Source organism: Cucurbita maxima, unplaced genomic scaffold (genome assembly GCF_002738345.1).
Source record: "Cucurbita maxima cultivar Rimu unplaced genomic scaffold, Cmax_1.0 Cma_Scf00023, whole genome shotgun sequence".
In the NCBI taxonomy this organism is placed as follows: domain Eukaryota; kingdom Viridiplantae; phylum Streptophyta; class Magnoliopsida; order Cucurbitales; family Cucurbitaceae; genus Cucurbita; species Cucurbita maxima.
This window is the reverse complement of record NW_019272039.1, coordinates 3,298,444-3,312,957: the sequence shown is the minus strand read 5'-3', so window position 1 is coordinate 3,312,957 and position 14,514 is coordinate 3,298,444. Positions and strand designations below refer to the sequence as shown.

Below are 14,514 nucleotides of genomic sequence, written 5' to 3'. Positions count from 1 at the left end.
CTGCCCAACCAAAGTTAATGGCAATAATGACCTGCACACGTGCGTAACCGACTTTGCACGTGACAAAGAGATTGGAAAATGTTTCCTTTTTTGTTTTAATTAATAATAATAATAATGAAATTAGGTATTGGCAAATGATGAGGTGTGGCTTTCAAGCGTGTGAAGGGAGGGTGGGATTCACGTGAAGAAGCCACCCCCAAAAGTTCACACGTGAGATTACAAAGGTTAGGCTGTCAATCATCAATTCAGTTTTGGCAGTTGGTTCTAAATTTTATTTTTCCTATACAAAATCTGTTTTTTTTTTTAAATAAAAATCTTAGACCATTTGATTTTTTTTTTTTTTTTTTTTTTCAAAAAGAAGAATAGTTTTGTACTTTTAAAAAATATTTTTTCTTTTCTTAAATTTTAATACAATGACAATAATTTTAATAATTTTAATGATTTCATAAAACTTTCCACCATCATATATACCTTTAATTATGCAATTTTATCGACTACGCTCAATTGGTATGAATGTATTATTATTATTATTTAATTTAGACTATTTTTTATCAGTTTAATTCCCTTTTTCTTTGTACCTACATTTTCATTTGCTCATATTTTTATTTTAATAGGCTTCCTGACAAATATTAGTTAATATGTTACACTTTTATTACGAAATGACCAAATTGACCTTACCAACTATAGTTTGTGCGGATGAAATTAAGGTTTGGACGGCCATGTTGCATGAGCTAATTCGAAATTCAGTTCCCAAAAGGGCATTTGCTAAAATGACCGTCACGGATCCAATTTCGAAGTTTATGTAATTTTAATAAATATCAAAATTAAATAAAAATATGGAAATTACAGAAAATTGAGCTAGTAAAAGTGAATACTATGAGACTGAAAAGTTCTTCTACCGATTGAAACCGACCAAACAAGCATTGGTTGGTCGATTTCTTTATAGCGTTGATCAAAGTCAATTTTTTTATTTGAAAAAAAATCATCTATTCGATTAATTGTCTCAAAATGCCTAACCAACTTACCTAATTTTGGATGCGCTTTATTTTTATAGTTTTATTTTTTTAAAACAATGACGTCATTTAGTTCGTGTCTTCAATCCTTCCCCTATAAGTAAAATAAAAATACAAAACCTTAACTATTTAAGACTCTTTCACGAATCTCACTTCTCACTTTCAATCTCTAAGTCCTTTCTTCACTTCGACTCCGATCACGTCATTCATTTTACCTATGATTTCGACATTTTCCTTTCCTCTCCGATTTTGACACCACGACTTCCTTTTCTTCGCCACTTGAAGCTACCGATAAACTAGAAACGAAAATCCTCCAACTACAAGGAGTAAGAATTAAGAAATCTAAACGTCTTCAATTTTAATCTCTCTAATTTTTTCTTCAAAACCTACAAAATTGATCAATCCAAGAGATAAACTAAACTTCAATGTCATAAGTTCAAATCTTATCGAACGCGATTCATTTTTTATAATAATTCACACTAACACGAACCGAACAAAGAAAATAATATATACATATAGATTAAATTGCATAACTATATGTTATAATATACTAGATGTTATAGCAATTATCAACATTGATCAACGGACGAACACCCGCAAATAAATATGGTGTTATTCTATTTATTTAAAGAAATAGCAAAATCAAGAAAAAGAAGAACAAGACAACGAAATAAACAAAAAACATAATTATTAATGTTGTCATTAAAAAAAAAAAAAAAAAAAAACATTGGAAAGTGTGCTCAGCTCACACGCACACACTCCAAAAAAAAAAAAAAGGAATGTTAAAATTTCACAAATTTTTATTACCTCTCTCTCTTTCTATGTTTCTCTCTCTTACGTCTTCCTCAAATTAAAATAAACAAATAAACAAAAATTCAAAAGAGACAAATGGAGCAGAAAAAAATAAAAAAAATAAAAAAATAAATATGAAAAGTGACGATGAAGAACACAGCCCCCTCTTTCTCTCTCCTGTTTGATTCCTTCTTTCTTTTTTGTTGTTTAGAGAGAGATTTGAGTGTCTTCCTTTTTTCTGTATACCCAAAACCCAAAACAAGAAACTCTCAAACACTCCAAATTCTTCCCTTTCTATACTCAACCAAATAACAACATCCAAACCCTTCTCTTTTAATTTCTTTTCCTCTCACTCAACGCACAGATCCAGGTACTTTTTCCCTTTTTTTTTTCCTCTATTTTTGTTGGTTTTGCAGGTGGGATTATAATATATGGACTTAGAGTTCTCGATCGGATGAAGAACAAGAACAAGAACAAGAAGAGAGCGATTATTATGTGATATGGGAATCGCTAAAGGTCCTTTAATTTTGTCTAATAAGCCAACCAATTGTGCCAATTCTTCTATGTCCCACGATTATCATCCTCATCAAGGAATCTTAGCCTTCTCTAATCCCTTAGACAAATCCAATTCCCCCTCTCTCCCTCATCAGATCCGCCGTGATAAGCTTCGAGTCGACTCCTTCTCCTCCGATCCACTCCCCCCGCCGCCCCCTACGGTGGCTGGAATCGACGAACAGCTCCACCATCACCATCACCATCACCATCACCAACAGCATCTTCACCATGTCTATGCTACCTCACCTACTGCGGGGACCATGTTATCAGACATGTTCAATTACCCTCCAACTCCCTCCGCCACTCCCGCCTCCGTTGAATTCTCCGACAATTTTCGAACTTTACGCCAACCCAACTCGGCTTCTGCCATGCAGCTTTTCTTGATGAACCCTCCTCCTCCGCCGCCACCACCACCACCACGATCGCCCTCGCCACCTTCTACCTCCTCCACTCTCCACATGCTCCTCCCGAATCTACCGTCGGGTTCTCTTCAGGGTTTCGAAAGTGGCGGCGTTGGAGATCAGACGGGGTTTGGCCAATTCGCCGTCGCTGAAAGTCAAGGGCTTTCTCTCTCACTTCACTCGTCGTCGTTACAACACTTGGAGGACGTCGGAGCCGGTGCGAAAGCGGATGAATTTCGAATTAGAGATGGTGGGATGTTGTATAATTACAACAACAACAATAATCAAGTCCATGGCGGAGGAGGAAATGGATCAAACTCCTCAATTTTGCAATATTCTTTTAGGAATAATTCAGAGAATTCTCCTCATAGCTTTCAAATGAATCCAAACCATCAAGTTCAAATTGGATTTGGGTCTTCTTTAGGAGTTGTAAATCTTTTGAGGAATTCAAAATATGTCAAAGCCGCTCAAGAATTGCTCGAGGAATTTTGCAGCGTTGGTCGGGTTCAGCTCAAGAAAACCAAGTCCAATATGAAGCAAAGCCACAACAATCCCGAAACCGCAGCAGGCGGCGGCGCGTCTTCGTCGTCCTCAAAGGATCATCCTCCCTTATCGGCTACTGATAGAATCGAGCATCAGCGGAGGAAGGTCAAACTATTATCCATGCTTGATGAGGCAAGAATTTCTCTCTCTCCCCTCTAAATTTCACCTCTTTCTTAATCTCATGAGTCAAAAACTACAAAAAATTTAATCTTTTTATGAATTAATTTCTGGGTATTTGTTAATTACTTGAAAAGCCGGCTGATCATCAATGATTTTCCATAAGCTAACACAACGACCAGGTTGGTAGGGTTAGATTTCAAAAGATTTAATTTTTTTTTTCTTTTACAAGATTTAATTGATACCCACTTTGTAAAGATGTATATCCATTTGCAACTTAAAATCTTTGGCTTACGAACCAACAATATCAAATAGTATATATAAAAGTTGACCCAAATATACATCAATTTGGCTGTCAATTTGGCTGTATTTGGAGAAGAAACAATGGCGAGAAACACCAAGGATTATGTTATTCTAAATTTAATTTTTAAAACAAACATAAAATAATTAAAAAACTAAACCAGAGTTAAATCTTAACCATCCATCCAGGTCGAACGCAGGTACAACTTATACCGCGAGCAAATGCAAATGGTGGTGAACTCATTTGACTTGGTGATGGGGTTCGGAGCTGCAGCGCCATACACAACGCTAACGCAGAAGGCGATGTCTAGACACTTCCGGTGCTTAAAAGACGCCATAACCGAGCAGTTAAAGCAGAGCTACGAGGCATTGGGGGAGAAAGGTGGGAATGGAGGCTCGGGAATAACTAAAGGAGAGACACCAAGATTGAAGCTTCTGGAACAAAGCCTCCGCCAGCAAAGGGCTTTCCATCAAATGGGTATGATGGAACAAGAAGCTTGGAGGCCTCAGCGTGGCCTCCCTGAACGATCTGTCAACATCCTTAGAGCTTGGCTGTTCGAGCATTTTCTTCACCCGTACGTATTATTGCACTTTTTTGAGCTACCCCTTTTCATGATTCGGAAATTATTGTTCAAAATTTGCATCTTTTATGGATTTCTCATTGATTACACCAAAAAGTTTGGTTTTTTTTGGGGTTAATTATGAGTGATTGAAAGGAATAGTGGTGCAGCGTCCTGCATCAGCGTGAGATGTTAAATCAGGGCTTAGGAGGGAAAGGAATAGGGTTTTGAGGGGATAGAGCGATGGGAATGTAAAAGAAAGGAGGGGTTTGATTGTGATTTGATGGTGTGGTTTTTGTTCAGGTACCCCAGCGACGCAGACAAGCTCCTGTTAGCTCGGCAGACTGGTTTGTCCAGAAATCAGGTTCCTATACCCTTTTCCCTTCTCTTTCTCTACTTTTTAACCTGCATTTGCACAGCACTCCTTTACACACCGAACCCATTAGCCACATACAGAAGAATGGAAGAAACAAACAACTTTCTTACTCATAATGTCCATCAAATTGGAAAAATTCAAACTTTGCTTTTTCCCCTCTCTCTCTCTCCTCCATAACCTTTATGGAGGGAGAGAGAAGACATTATTCTTTCCAAATTTGTTGAGAATAGTTGGGAGGGAGTCCTACATTTTGCTAGCTAAAGAAATAAATCTTCATTCACATGAGACTTTTTGAGAAAACACAATGAGAGTTTCGGCTTAAGGTGGACAATATCATACCATTGTGGAGAGTCGTAATTCCTAACATGGTATCATAGTCATGCCCTTAACTTAGCAATTTCAATAGAATTCTCAAGTGTCGAACAAAGGGTGTTGTTAACCTTGAAAGTGTAGTCAAAATTGACTCAAGTATCGAACAAAGAGTGTACTTTGTTCGAGAGCTCAGCTTCAGTGGAGGCTCTATGGTGTATTTTGTTCTAGGGAAGGATTGTTAGGAGATAAATCACACCTCGGCTAGTTAAGAAGTTCATGATGAGTTGATAAGTAAGAATGTATCTCTGTTAGTTCATGCCTTTTGGAGAAATCAAAGAGTAAAGAGGACAAATCAAGAGGACAATGACACAAAACATGACAAAATCCTTAAAAAAAAAAAAAATGATATAATTGTTGTTTGTTTGTTTGTTTTGTTTTATAGGTTTCAAATTGGTTCATTAATGCAAGAGTTCGTTTGTGGAAACCCATGGTAGAAGAAATGTACCAAATTGAAGGCAAGGACGAAACAGATCACTCTCATCAACAACAGCCATCAAAAGACGACGACGACACCACAGACAATAAGATCCAAAATAGTGCCATAAATGCACAAAATCCAACTCCCACCACCGCCACCACTTCCTCCGTTCCACCGCCGTCTACCACCATTGCAGAGGAAGGTGCGGCGGGGTTCACGGCGACCCATGATCAATTCTCGGAGCTGCATGATGTGTGGCGTCATGGAAGCGGACAACATTATGGGACCATGTCTGAGGATGCTAGAGCAGCGACTGACGTAAGTAATGGTCCAACACTTATAAGGTTTGGAACCAGTGGTACGACAACCGGTGACGTGTCACTCACTTTAGGTCTCCGCCACGCCGGAAACACTTCCGCCGCCACTATGGATAACCCTTCTTTCTCGCTCAGAGACTTTGGTCACTCTTAGAAATTAATAACTTCCCGCCCATTATATGGATAATGATCAACAAATCAAAATATAATCACCCATTTTTATTTTTATTTTTATTTTATTTTATTTTTGCCTCTTTAATAGAAAAATTAATTAATGTATAATGCTCGAATCTCTATGTACGTACAAAGCTTCATTTGTGTAATTAGGGCTTTGTTTTGTGGGGTTGATTACATTATTGTTAATTGTATAGTAAGTTTTTCTCAATATTTATTTCTATATTATTTATAGTTTTATATCTCTACTGTTCTGCCTCTAGATGATATATGAGTTCTTCTTCGGTTCACTATCATCTCGAGGTTGTTTAGATTCACGGGCTTCCATTAGAAAAACCGAACCACCACTACTCTAAGGAAGCAAACCACTTAGGATAAAGTCATTTAAGCTGATTCTCCACTCGTCCCACGTTAGAAGCCCACGGAAAGAGATTTGATTTTTTCTAAACTAATTTAAACAATCCCTCTCCGTCAATTAGTATTAAAAAATAATAGTCCACTTTTGCCCATTACGTACGTGTCAGCTTCATGGTTTTAAAACGCGTCTATTGAGAAAAGGTTTATGCACTCTTATAAGAAATCCTTTTCGTTTCTCTCTTCAACTGATGTAGGATCTTACAATCCACCCCTATTTCGACCCAACGTCCTTACTGACACAATGCTTGGTGTCTGACTTTGATACCATTTGTAACAGCTCAAGTTCACCGTTAACAAATATTGTTCGCTTTGGCCTGTCACGTAGCGCCATCAGCCTCACAATTTTAAAACGCGTCTATCAATACTCTTATAAGAAATGTTTCGTTCACCTCTCTAAAAATTTAATCAAAATTCAACATATTATAACTACAAATACATAAGAAACAAGATAGTTGTCACATTCAAAAGACAAAACATATAAAGAAGATTCCCATAAACACTTGCAACAGTTAGTGTTTCTTTTCCCTTTGAAAGGGGTTTTCCAATTTGGTAGTTGTTTTCAATGAACGCTACATTTGTTATGTTTTGAGCCACCAAATTCCATTTGTTATATATATATATATGTGTGTTGCTATTTTATATTATATAGTTTGCAATTTAATTTGTCACCAAACCCACCATTTATATATGTTTCCTTAAATCACAAAACAATCCTGTGCAAAGCAACAACAACCTATTACCTAATATGTCTTTGTATTGCCACTTACTTTTTGTTTCTTTTTGTTTTACAAATGTTAGTTATTATTTTTATATATAATTACTCTATATAAGACCTGGTGTATTTTACTATGGTAAAAAAAAAAAAAAAACGCAAATAAAAATGATGACATACAAGAAAAAACACAAATTATGAATATAATGATGTCGACAAACATTGACGAATGTTAAAAATTGAGTCATTCTAGACCACACAAGAACTTTTCGATGATTGTCATTATCCGTCGGTGAGTTTTCATCTTTCATATAGAAAAACTTAATCCCCGAGTCGCATGTCGAAACTTATATAGAAACCTTCAAGCTTGTATTCGACATTTGTGTCACCTCGTTCTCTCAAACTTTACATATGCTATGACTTATCTTTAATGCACACTCTTGGTGTGTTGGATGATGCACCGTCCTCCGAGGTCGCATCGTGACATTTCTCAACCTTGGTCCAAACATGGCCGGATGGGTGCCCCTTGTCTGTCACAACCTCACTTAAAAGAACGTCATTACTCATTGATTTGAAATCACAAAAGAAAAAAGACAAATTTAAAAATCTTATCAGCTATGGGTAGTTTTTTTTTTTTTTTTTTTTTCTTTTGTGGGGTTGCAACTTGTGAAGCCCTAGTTGTATATTGTGATGTGATGGTATTTATTACGATGTTTTTGATGTCAAAGGAGGGCTTAGATTGGTGACTTAACAAAGACAGCATCATAGTAAGGAAGCTTAAATAAAGAGGCAGCCACACACAGGAGAGGACAGACACAGACACAGACACAGCCCTCAAATAAAACAACCCTTTACACAATACAACAGCCAATGACCATTTCCCTCACTTTCTTGCCCAAATTCAACTCATTAATACCGCACACCCAGACACAGACACAGTGGATAAAACCATTCAGCCATCCTCAGACACAGCACACAAACCACCAAATTTTGTGGGTCTCTTCCTGTTTCTGTTTTTACTGTTTCTCTTTAATTCTCTATACTGTTTTTTTTTCTTCTTTCTTTCGTACATTTCATCTCTTTGTTCTTCCAATTTTTTCAAATTTTTAATGGGTTCACTCTGAATTCAATTTTCCCATATAATCAATGCATGTCAGTAGCTGTAGCTGCTTTTTTTTTCTTTTTTTTTTTCTTTTCTTGGGAATATGGGTTGGTCAGAAATTGAAGTTTTCATTCAATGTGAAATAAATATTGTTTTGTGTGGGAGAGACGTAAATATTAAATAATTTTAAAGGACCACTTTCTACGAATAATTAAATTATGGGTAAATTATAAATTTAGTATCTGTAATTTTAAATATTATAATTCAATTTTTATAAATAGTCTCGGTTTTATTTAATCGTAAGAACTGGAGTGACGAGAATTGTTTGTTTGTCTTATTTAAAATTGGAGGCACGCACATGGCACGTGAATCTAAGCCAGCCAGACAACAAATTAACATTAATTTCCTCAAATTTTAATCATTATGTTGTCATAATTTTTTGGGGCCTACATGGGCTGGATGACCTGGGCCGGGCCCATCTCTGACGATTTCTCCTACTGGGCCCAAACTTGATTAGGGCTCTACATTCAATTCTGACCAATAAGCTAGGCCCACTTCCCTTTCTTGTGTCTTCATATTTGCATTGAATTAGTATCTAACAAACTTTTTTTGTTTTGTACATTTTTTTGAAAATATTTTTCTTGTTTGCATTGAATTAGTATCTAACAAACTTTTTTTGTTTTGTACATTTTTTTGAAAATATTTTTCTTGGAAAGGGTAGTTATGTATCTTACGTGGAATGAATATATATATATATATATATATATATATATCGCTCCTATAATAAAGTTTAGGAATGAACTCTTCGATAAAACTTCGTAAATAATTCATATTATTGGGAATATTTAAGAAGAATTTCGAAAATTATAGAAACTAATTCCTATGAGATTTTATCATTCTTGAAATTATAGGGACCAAAATTGTAATTTAACGAAATAAGTGAACAACGTGATAGAATAGTTTTAAAAGCAATCATACACAAAACACACTCAAATGTAGCTCGATCTTGCATCCAACATATGCTATTACATTGCAAATTTAACTCATAAGAGAGCAATTTACTTCGTCGAGAACGTTCTCGACGAAACTCGAAGTTAATTCAACATAAACCATAAGCAATACACTCAGCAGCTAACATAGCCCAACCATTGGCCAGTTTTGTTCATCTTTTCATCACAGAGAATTGCTTGAACATTACATATCTTTACTTACAGTGACATGTCTTCAAGGCTCCAACTGGGGGGTGATTGGGTTGCTTCCTTGTGTCTCGACATAAGGTCGTACAAAGGTCCGACGCCACCAAACCTCGAATGCTCTTTGGAGATTTGGGCAACTATCTCCAACCTTCAGAAAACTGCCCAACCAAGTCAGCAAAATGCTTTGCTGATCCTCGAGTGGGAGAGTGAGGATCGTCCGACCGATTCCTTCTTCCACGACTTTTCGATCAAACGACCCACAACCATGTTTTAACCAGCTATAATCATTGATTAATGGCTCTAACCATGTATGTAATAGTAATTTACGTGTATCCTTTGCTGGTAACAGCTCTCCTTTGCCAATGCCAACAAATAGCCTTGCTGTTATGCAGCTAACTTGGTAGCGAGATACGATCGGCAGCTTCGCGTGGAGGGCTGCTAGTTCCTGATGCTTCGACCACATTACTGCAAACTCATCGGCCACTTGCCTGTCAGCTAAAATCTCGAGCAACCACGAAAGGTTATCGGCCTCTAGAGTAATTTGCTTCAGCACTGGTTCTTTCCTGTCTACTGATTTGTCAATAAACTCTGTTTCAGTAGCCTTCTGGAACAATAGCAATAGTGATGTCAAACAGCTTCTGCAAGAAGAGTAAATAATTTCATTGCAAATGTCAGCTGAGTTCGCGTGGCTCGGGACGCTTTGGTTCTCCCTAAGAAGCCTCAGTACCACCAGTTTCATTTCACGTCGACCTCGCTCCTCGTTGCTTTTAAGAACAAGTTCAATGATATGAGAAAGAGTATCTTTATGGGGCTTAGACACATCTGCAGACACTCGTTTCAATACCGGGCTCACCCCAATGCCCTCTCTTTGAAGTCGTAGGATGGACGTGACGACCTTTTCTTCCTCTTCGTCACCAACCCAGGGGACTGCTTCCAAATATTCTAGACATGATTGCATGCATGACATAAAACCAAGAAATTCAGCAACCTGCAGAACAAGTATTTTTGGTAAATTTTATGTCCATTACACACACTTGGAAGAGTTCATGGCAAGAAACAAAAACATGATCTCTTCAAAAAGACAAGGGAGATGTATAAGCAATGACGTGCCACGTGGTATTGCCTTGGCGATGAAAGATAACACTGTCATAATAGAACAATCGTGAAGATCCTTCTACTAGCTGATATTGTCTTCTTTAGGCCATCACGTATCACCATCAGCCTCACGATTTTTAAAACGCGTCTGATAGGGAGAGGTTTCCACACCCTTATAAGGAATGCTTAGTTCCCTTCTCCAACCGATGTGGGATCTCACAATATTCAAGGCTAGTGACAATACTTCATCACGCCACTCGCAAGACTAATGACATTCTTTTGACTATAGCTACTAAACATCAGCTGGCCACTTCACTTTTATTTATTGTTCCAACACTAAGAAAGATTGGAGCATAAAACAATCAAGCTAAACAGCTTTCAAGAGACAGAATCTAATCATTAATCAGGAAGCAGCACAAACAAACAATCAAATGCAATATGAAAAACGTCATAAGAACATTTTCACAGAAGGAAGAACAATATCCTCAAAATTTATGAACATGATATCCAATGACTACAAGAATCAGCATCTTACCTTCAGAATTCGAAGAACACGAGAAACATTTTGCTTCATCAACCATTGCTTCATTTCTTTGCAGTACATCAATCCCACAGTTTCAACATATATTTCAACATCTTCGCAATCACCAATTTCCATGGAGGAGCCTTCTTGATCAGAAAGTTTATTAGCAAAAAAAGTACTATTATCCATCAACACGTTCTTATGAACGCTTAACTTTACCGAAAATCCTTGCTTCCCGAGTAAAACGACCTTTATATTACTAGTCCCTGGCTCACCAAACTCAATTGCTATTTTCCTTGGCATATTTTCAACCTTAGGCCGTGATACCCTGTGTACAACCTCTGGAGCACTAAAGCCAGAAGTATCAGCATTGCCTTTTCGGTCGTCATCAGAAACAGCAGCCGACCGTGATCTCGTGAGCACTGGAAGCTTTCTATCAGTCACGAGGGTTGGTTTCTTCTCGACAGGGATCTTAGGAGGTGGGGAGGGAGGTTTGGGCTTGTTTAGAGGATGTTGATTTTTGAGGGACTTTTGGAAGACAACAGGAGAAGGGCAACACCAAAACCCTTCTGGGGTTACAGCAATTGGCACATTTTTAATCTTGGTTTGGCCTTGTTCTAACCTACTCAACCTTATTTCAGCCATTCTTATTGATTTACTGCAGCTTGTGTAACAATGGGGAAACGGATCATTAAGAACAAAAGATACAGAGCGCCTAAGAACAGCCGCAAAAACTTTCTACTCAAGAAAAGAAAAGCAAGATAATGGGAACTTACAGCCTTCTACTTTCTGAATCAAAGACTCCAAGCTTTGAAGAACATCAGATCAGACGACATTGGATCTAAATTCATAAGAAATATGAAACTGAAGGCGAAATGGAAGAAGAACACTTAGTATTCGTATTAGCTCCAGAATCGAAAGCATTAAAGCATCACCAAGAGATTCGCAGCCTCACACATAAGAAAACCTAAAAAAACTCGAACACCCGCGTACTGAATTTGATCATTCACTCACCAGCTAATGCGATACCATCAAGACCTAAGAAGCCAGAGAAAACCCACCACTTATTCGAAGCCAGGACAGAGTAATATGATTCAAAAGGAAGCTATGGTGTCGAGCATCAAGGGAACCAACGAACAAAGCCTTGTAAATGGAATAATTAGCGAAGAAACGCTTTTACTTTGTGAATTAAAGAAAAAACCAGAAGACCCACAAAAGAAAAAAGCGAAACGAAGCGGTGGGTGTGGCTCTACTTTATCACTTACCGATTTGCCTTCTTCTCACTTTTGATGATTGAATCTCGATGTGGGTCTCTCTCTGAATTAGTTTGCACAACTTTTTTGCTCTGTAATCAAACACCAAAGAAGCTTTCTCAGTAATCAATCAAACTGGCACGCCCCTCCTCATCATTTCGAACTCTACTTTTCAAATTTTATTGGATTCCCACATCGCTTTGTTTGTTATATCTGTGGATATTCTAAGCATGCCCCAAATTAAGAACCCCCTTCGCTTTCACTCCGCATCAAAATGTCAGTACAGTGACTGAAATGCCCTTCTCAACATTGCTCATTTGCGAGCTCAATAATGGAGGAAAAGGGCATCTCCAGAAACACACCATTTTTCTTTCCTTCGATTTTTCTCAGTGGAAGCTATACTGGTTAGTGGGTGTTGTTGAACTTGATAATCAAGTTTAAACACTTTGATTAAGAGATTAGAGAGTTGGTCCCATAATTAACTAAGAACAAACCAAAGCGATTTGATTATGTTGGTGGGGCCTAATGGAATTATGGAACTGAGATTTGGATTAAAAGAATTCAACAGAAATAATTTGAAGTCAAAGAAATTTCAAAATAATTGAGAAGTACCTGATCTTCCCCAAAGCAACCTCATTTGTCAAAGCTCAAATTTCATTAAGGCTCTCCTCCAATCAAAGCATGATTTCTTTATTTCAAAATCAAACTTGTTTAACATCTCTTGTGAATAATCCATGTTGGGGCCCATATTTTAAGCAACCATTTAGAATTCAAAACTTCTTGAAGATATTTGTTTTCTTGTTTTGTTCTGTTCTTCACTCTTCCACTTGTTTTTTGTTCTTCGGTCTTTGGTTTAGATAGAGAGAGAGAAGACAACATGACCACATGCAGACAGATCAGATGACAAAGTATGAAACATTGTCTTGGGAAAGCTTCTTGACCTGTTTTTTTTTTTTTTTTTTTTTTTTTTTTTTTTTTTTTTTTTTTTTAATTTATTAATAATTTTGAATTATAGGTTTTGTGGATGATAAATTATAATGGAATTTGAGTGCAATTATTGAGTGTGGTATTATTTTTGTTTTTAATGGAATTAATGAATAGTTTTAAATGAATATAATCATAATATTTCACTAAAAAAAAAGAAAGAAATAAATATAGGGGAAATAATTGAGAGAGATGGATGAGCAGTGAAGATGGGCCAATGGCGACTACTCCAAATGTTACAAAGGACGTGGCCTCGTTGGCAAAACCTTTCCTTTCAACATACTCTTTTTAATTTCTAACGTCTTTCCTTTCCCCTGAAGCTCGCCTACAACCTGCATCGGGTGGTTTGAAAATCCCGTGCAAGATATTTTGGTAGAGAGTATAGGTTGTTAGAGTTATGGAGCTATAAAGCTTTTCGAACTAACAGTTCTAATGGCCTACGTATAGTTCAGCTCAACCATACTTCCTCATTTTCATTTTCGTGGGTTTTGAGCTTGATACAAAATCCATACTGATTTAGGAATGGTTTATCGAATAAGTATCATGATATTTGATTTAGATGTCATCGTTAAACATCAATCATTTTCAAGAGCTTCTTAGGTAGGTTATGATATAAATGGTGATCCCTATTCAATATCGTTTATTACGTTCATGTTCATGTGTGCTCATTAGAGTGGGTCTTTACTTAAGAAGTGGTGTCCCCTTCGATAACATTAATATGATGTCTCCACCTACTCTCTTCATTATAAAAGAGTACATGGGTAGAAGGGGCCACATTATGGGGAAAGAAAGGAATTAATGGCCTTTCTTCTCCAACTTATTTGATATATCAAAACCATTTTAAAATTTCTATATCGGTTTCGGTAATGTGACTTTGTTCGATAAATAATGATAAGGGTCTCGTGTTCATAAATGCAAGCGTTTGATTGAAATCATATACAAGCCTAGTACGTCACAAATAATCTTATTACTGTCTACCTTGACAATTTTATCGTCTCAATTTCGTTGATATAGGTAGTTATATACGTTGAAATGTTCGTTTTGGCCTGTTACATATTGTCGTTAGCCTCATAGTTTTAAAACGCATCTACTAAGGGAGGTTTCCACACCCTTACAAGAAATATTTCGTTATCTTTTTCAATCAATGTGGAATGATGTATACAACGAAACTATCCTTATTTATCTTTTTGTTACATCTTACAGCATAGCATAGAAACCAGAAAGCTTTTGGTTTGGTAAAACAGCTACATTTACTGCAACTTCAGCTGCCTTCTTCTTACTCCAATTCATACAA

The 14,514-nt window shown here is 36.9% G+C and overlaps 2 protein-coding genes across 3 annotated transcripts; one reads left to right on the top strand and one right to left on the bottom strand.

Annotated features, from left to right (window-relative positions):
- Positions 1-1,985: 1,985 nt before the first annotated feature.
- Positions 1,986-6,152, top strand: LOC111497015 (BEL1-like homeodomain protein 4). The gene is made up of 4 exons (XM_023147622.1): positions 1,986-3,436; positions 3,911-4,296; positions 4,585-4,645; positions 5,412-6,152. The coding sequence occupies exons 1-4, from the start codon at positions 2,306-2,308 to the stop codon at positions 5,916-5,918; spliced, it is 2,085 nt and encodes a 694-aa protein (XP_023003390.1). The 5' UTR covers positions 1,986-2,305; the 3' UTR covers positions 5,919-6,152.
- Positions 6,153-9,105: 2,953 nt separating this feature from the next.
- On the bottom strand, positions 9,106-12,718 carry LOC111497017 (BTB/POZ domain-containing protein At3g50780-like). 2 transcript variants are annotated; one of them, XM_023147625.1, is made up of 3 exons: positions 12,249-12,718; positions 10,996-12,126; positions 9,106-10,353 (listed from the first exon to the last, which is right to left on the bottom strand). In XM_023147625.1, the coding sequence occupies exons 2-3, from the start codon at positions 11,626-11,628 to the stop codon at positions 9,394-9,396; spliced, it is 1,593 nt and encodes a 530-aa protein (XP_023003393.1). In that variant the 5' UTR covers positions 11,629-12,126; positions 12,249-12,718; the 3' UTR covers positions 9,106-9,393. The 2 variants fall into 2 exon arrangements, with proteins under 2 accessions (XP_023003393.1, XP_023003392.1); XM_023147624.1 differs by having other exon boundaries at positions 10,996-12,021.
- Between the last annotated feature and the right edge of the window lie 1,796 nt (positions 12,719-14,514).

Excerpts from the sequence above, each read along its gene's own strand:
- LOC111497015 (XM_023147622.1), top strand. The coding sequence starts at position 2,306 with ATGGGAATCGCTAAAGGTCCTTTAATTTTGTCTAATAAGCCAACCAAT. Across the intron at positions 3,437-3,910 it reads TATTATCCATGCTTGATGAG|GTCGAACGCAGGTACAACTT; the intron begins GCAAGAATTTCT and ends CCATCCATCCAG. Across the intron at positions 4,297-4,584 it reads TTCGAGCATTTTCTTCACCC|GTACCCCAGCGACGCAGACA; the intron begins GTACGTATTATT and ends GTTTTTGTTCAG.
- LOC111497017 (XM_023147625.1), bottom strand. The coding sequence starts at position 11,628 with ATGGCTGAAATAAGGTTGAGTAGGTTAGAACAAGGCCAAACCAAGATT. Across the intron at positions 10,354-10,995 it reads GTGTTCTTCGAATTCTGAAG|GTTGCTGAATTTCTTGGTTT; the intron begins GTAAGATGCTGA and ends CTTGTTCTGCAG.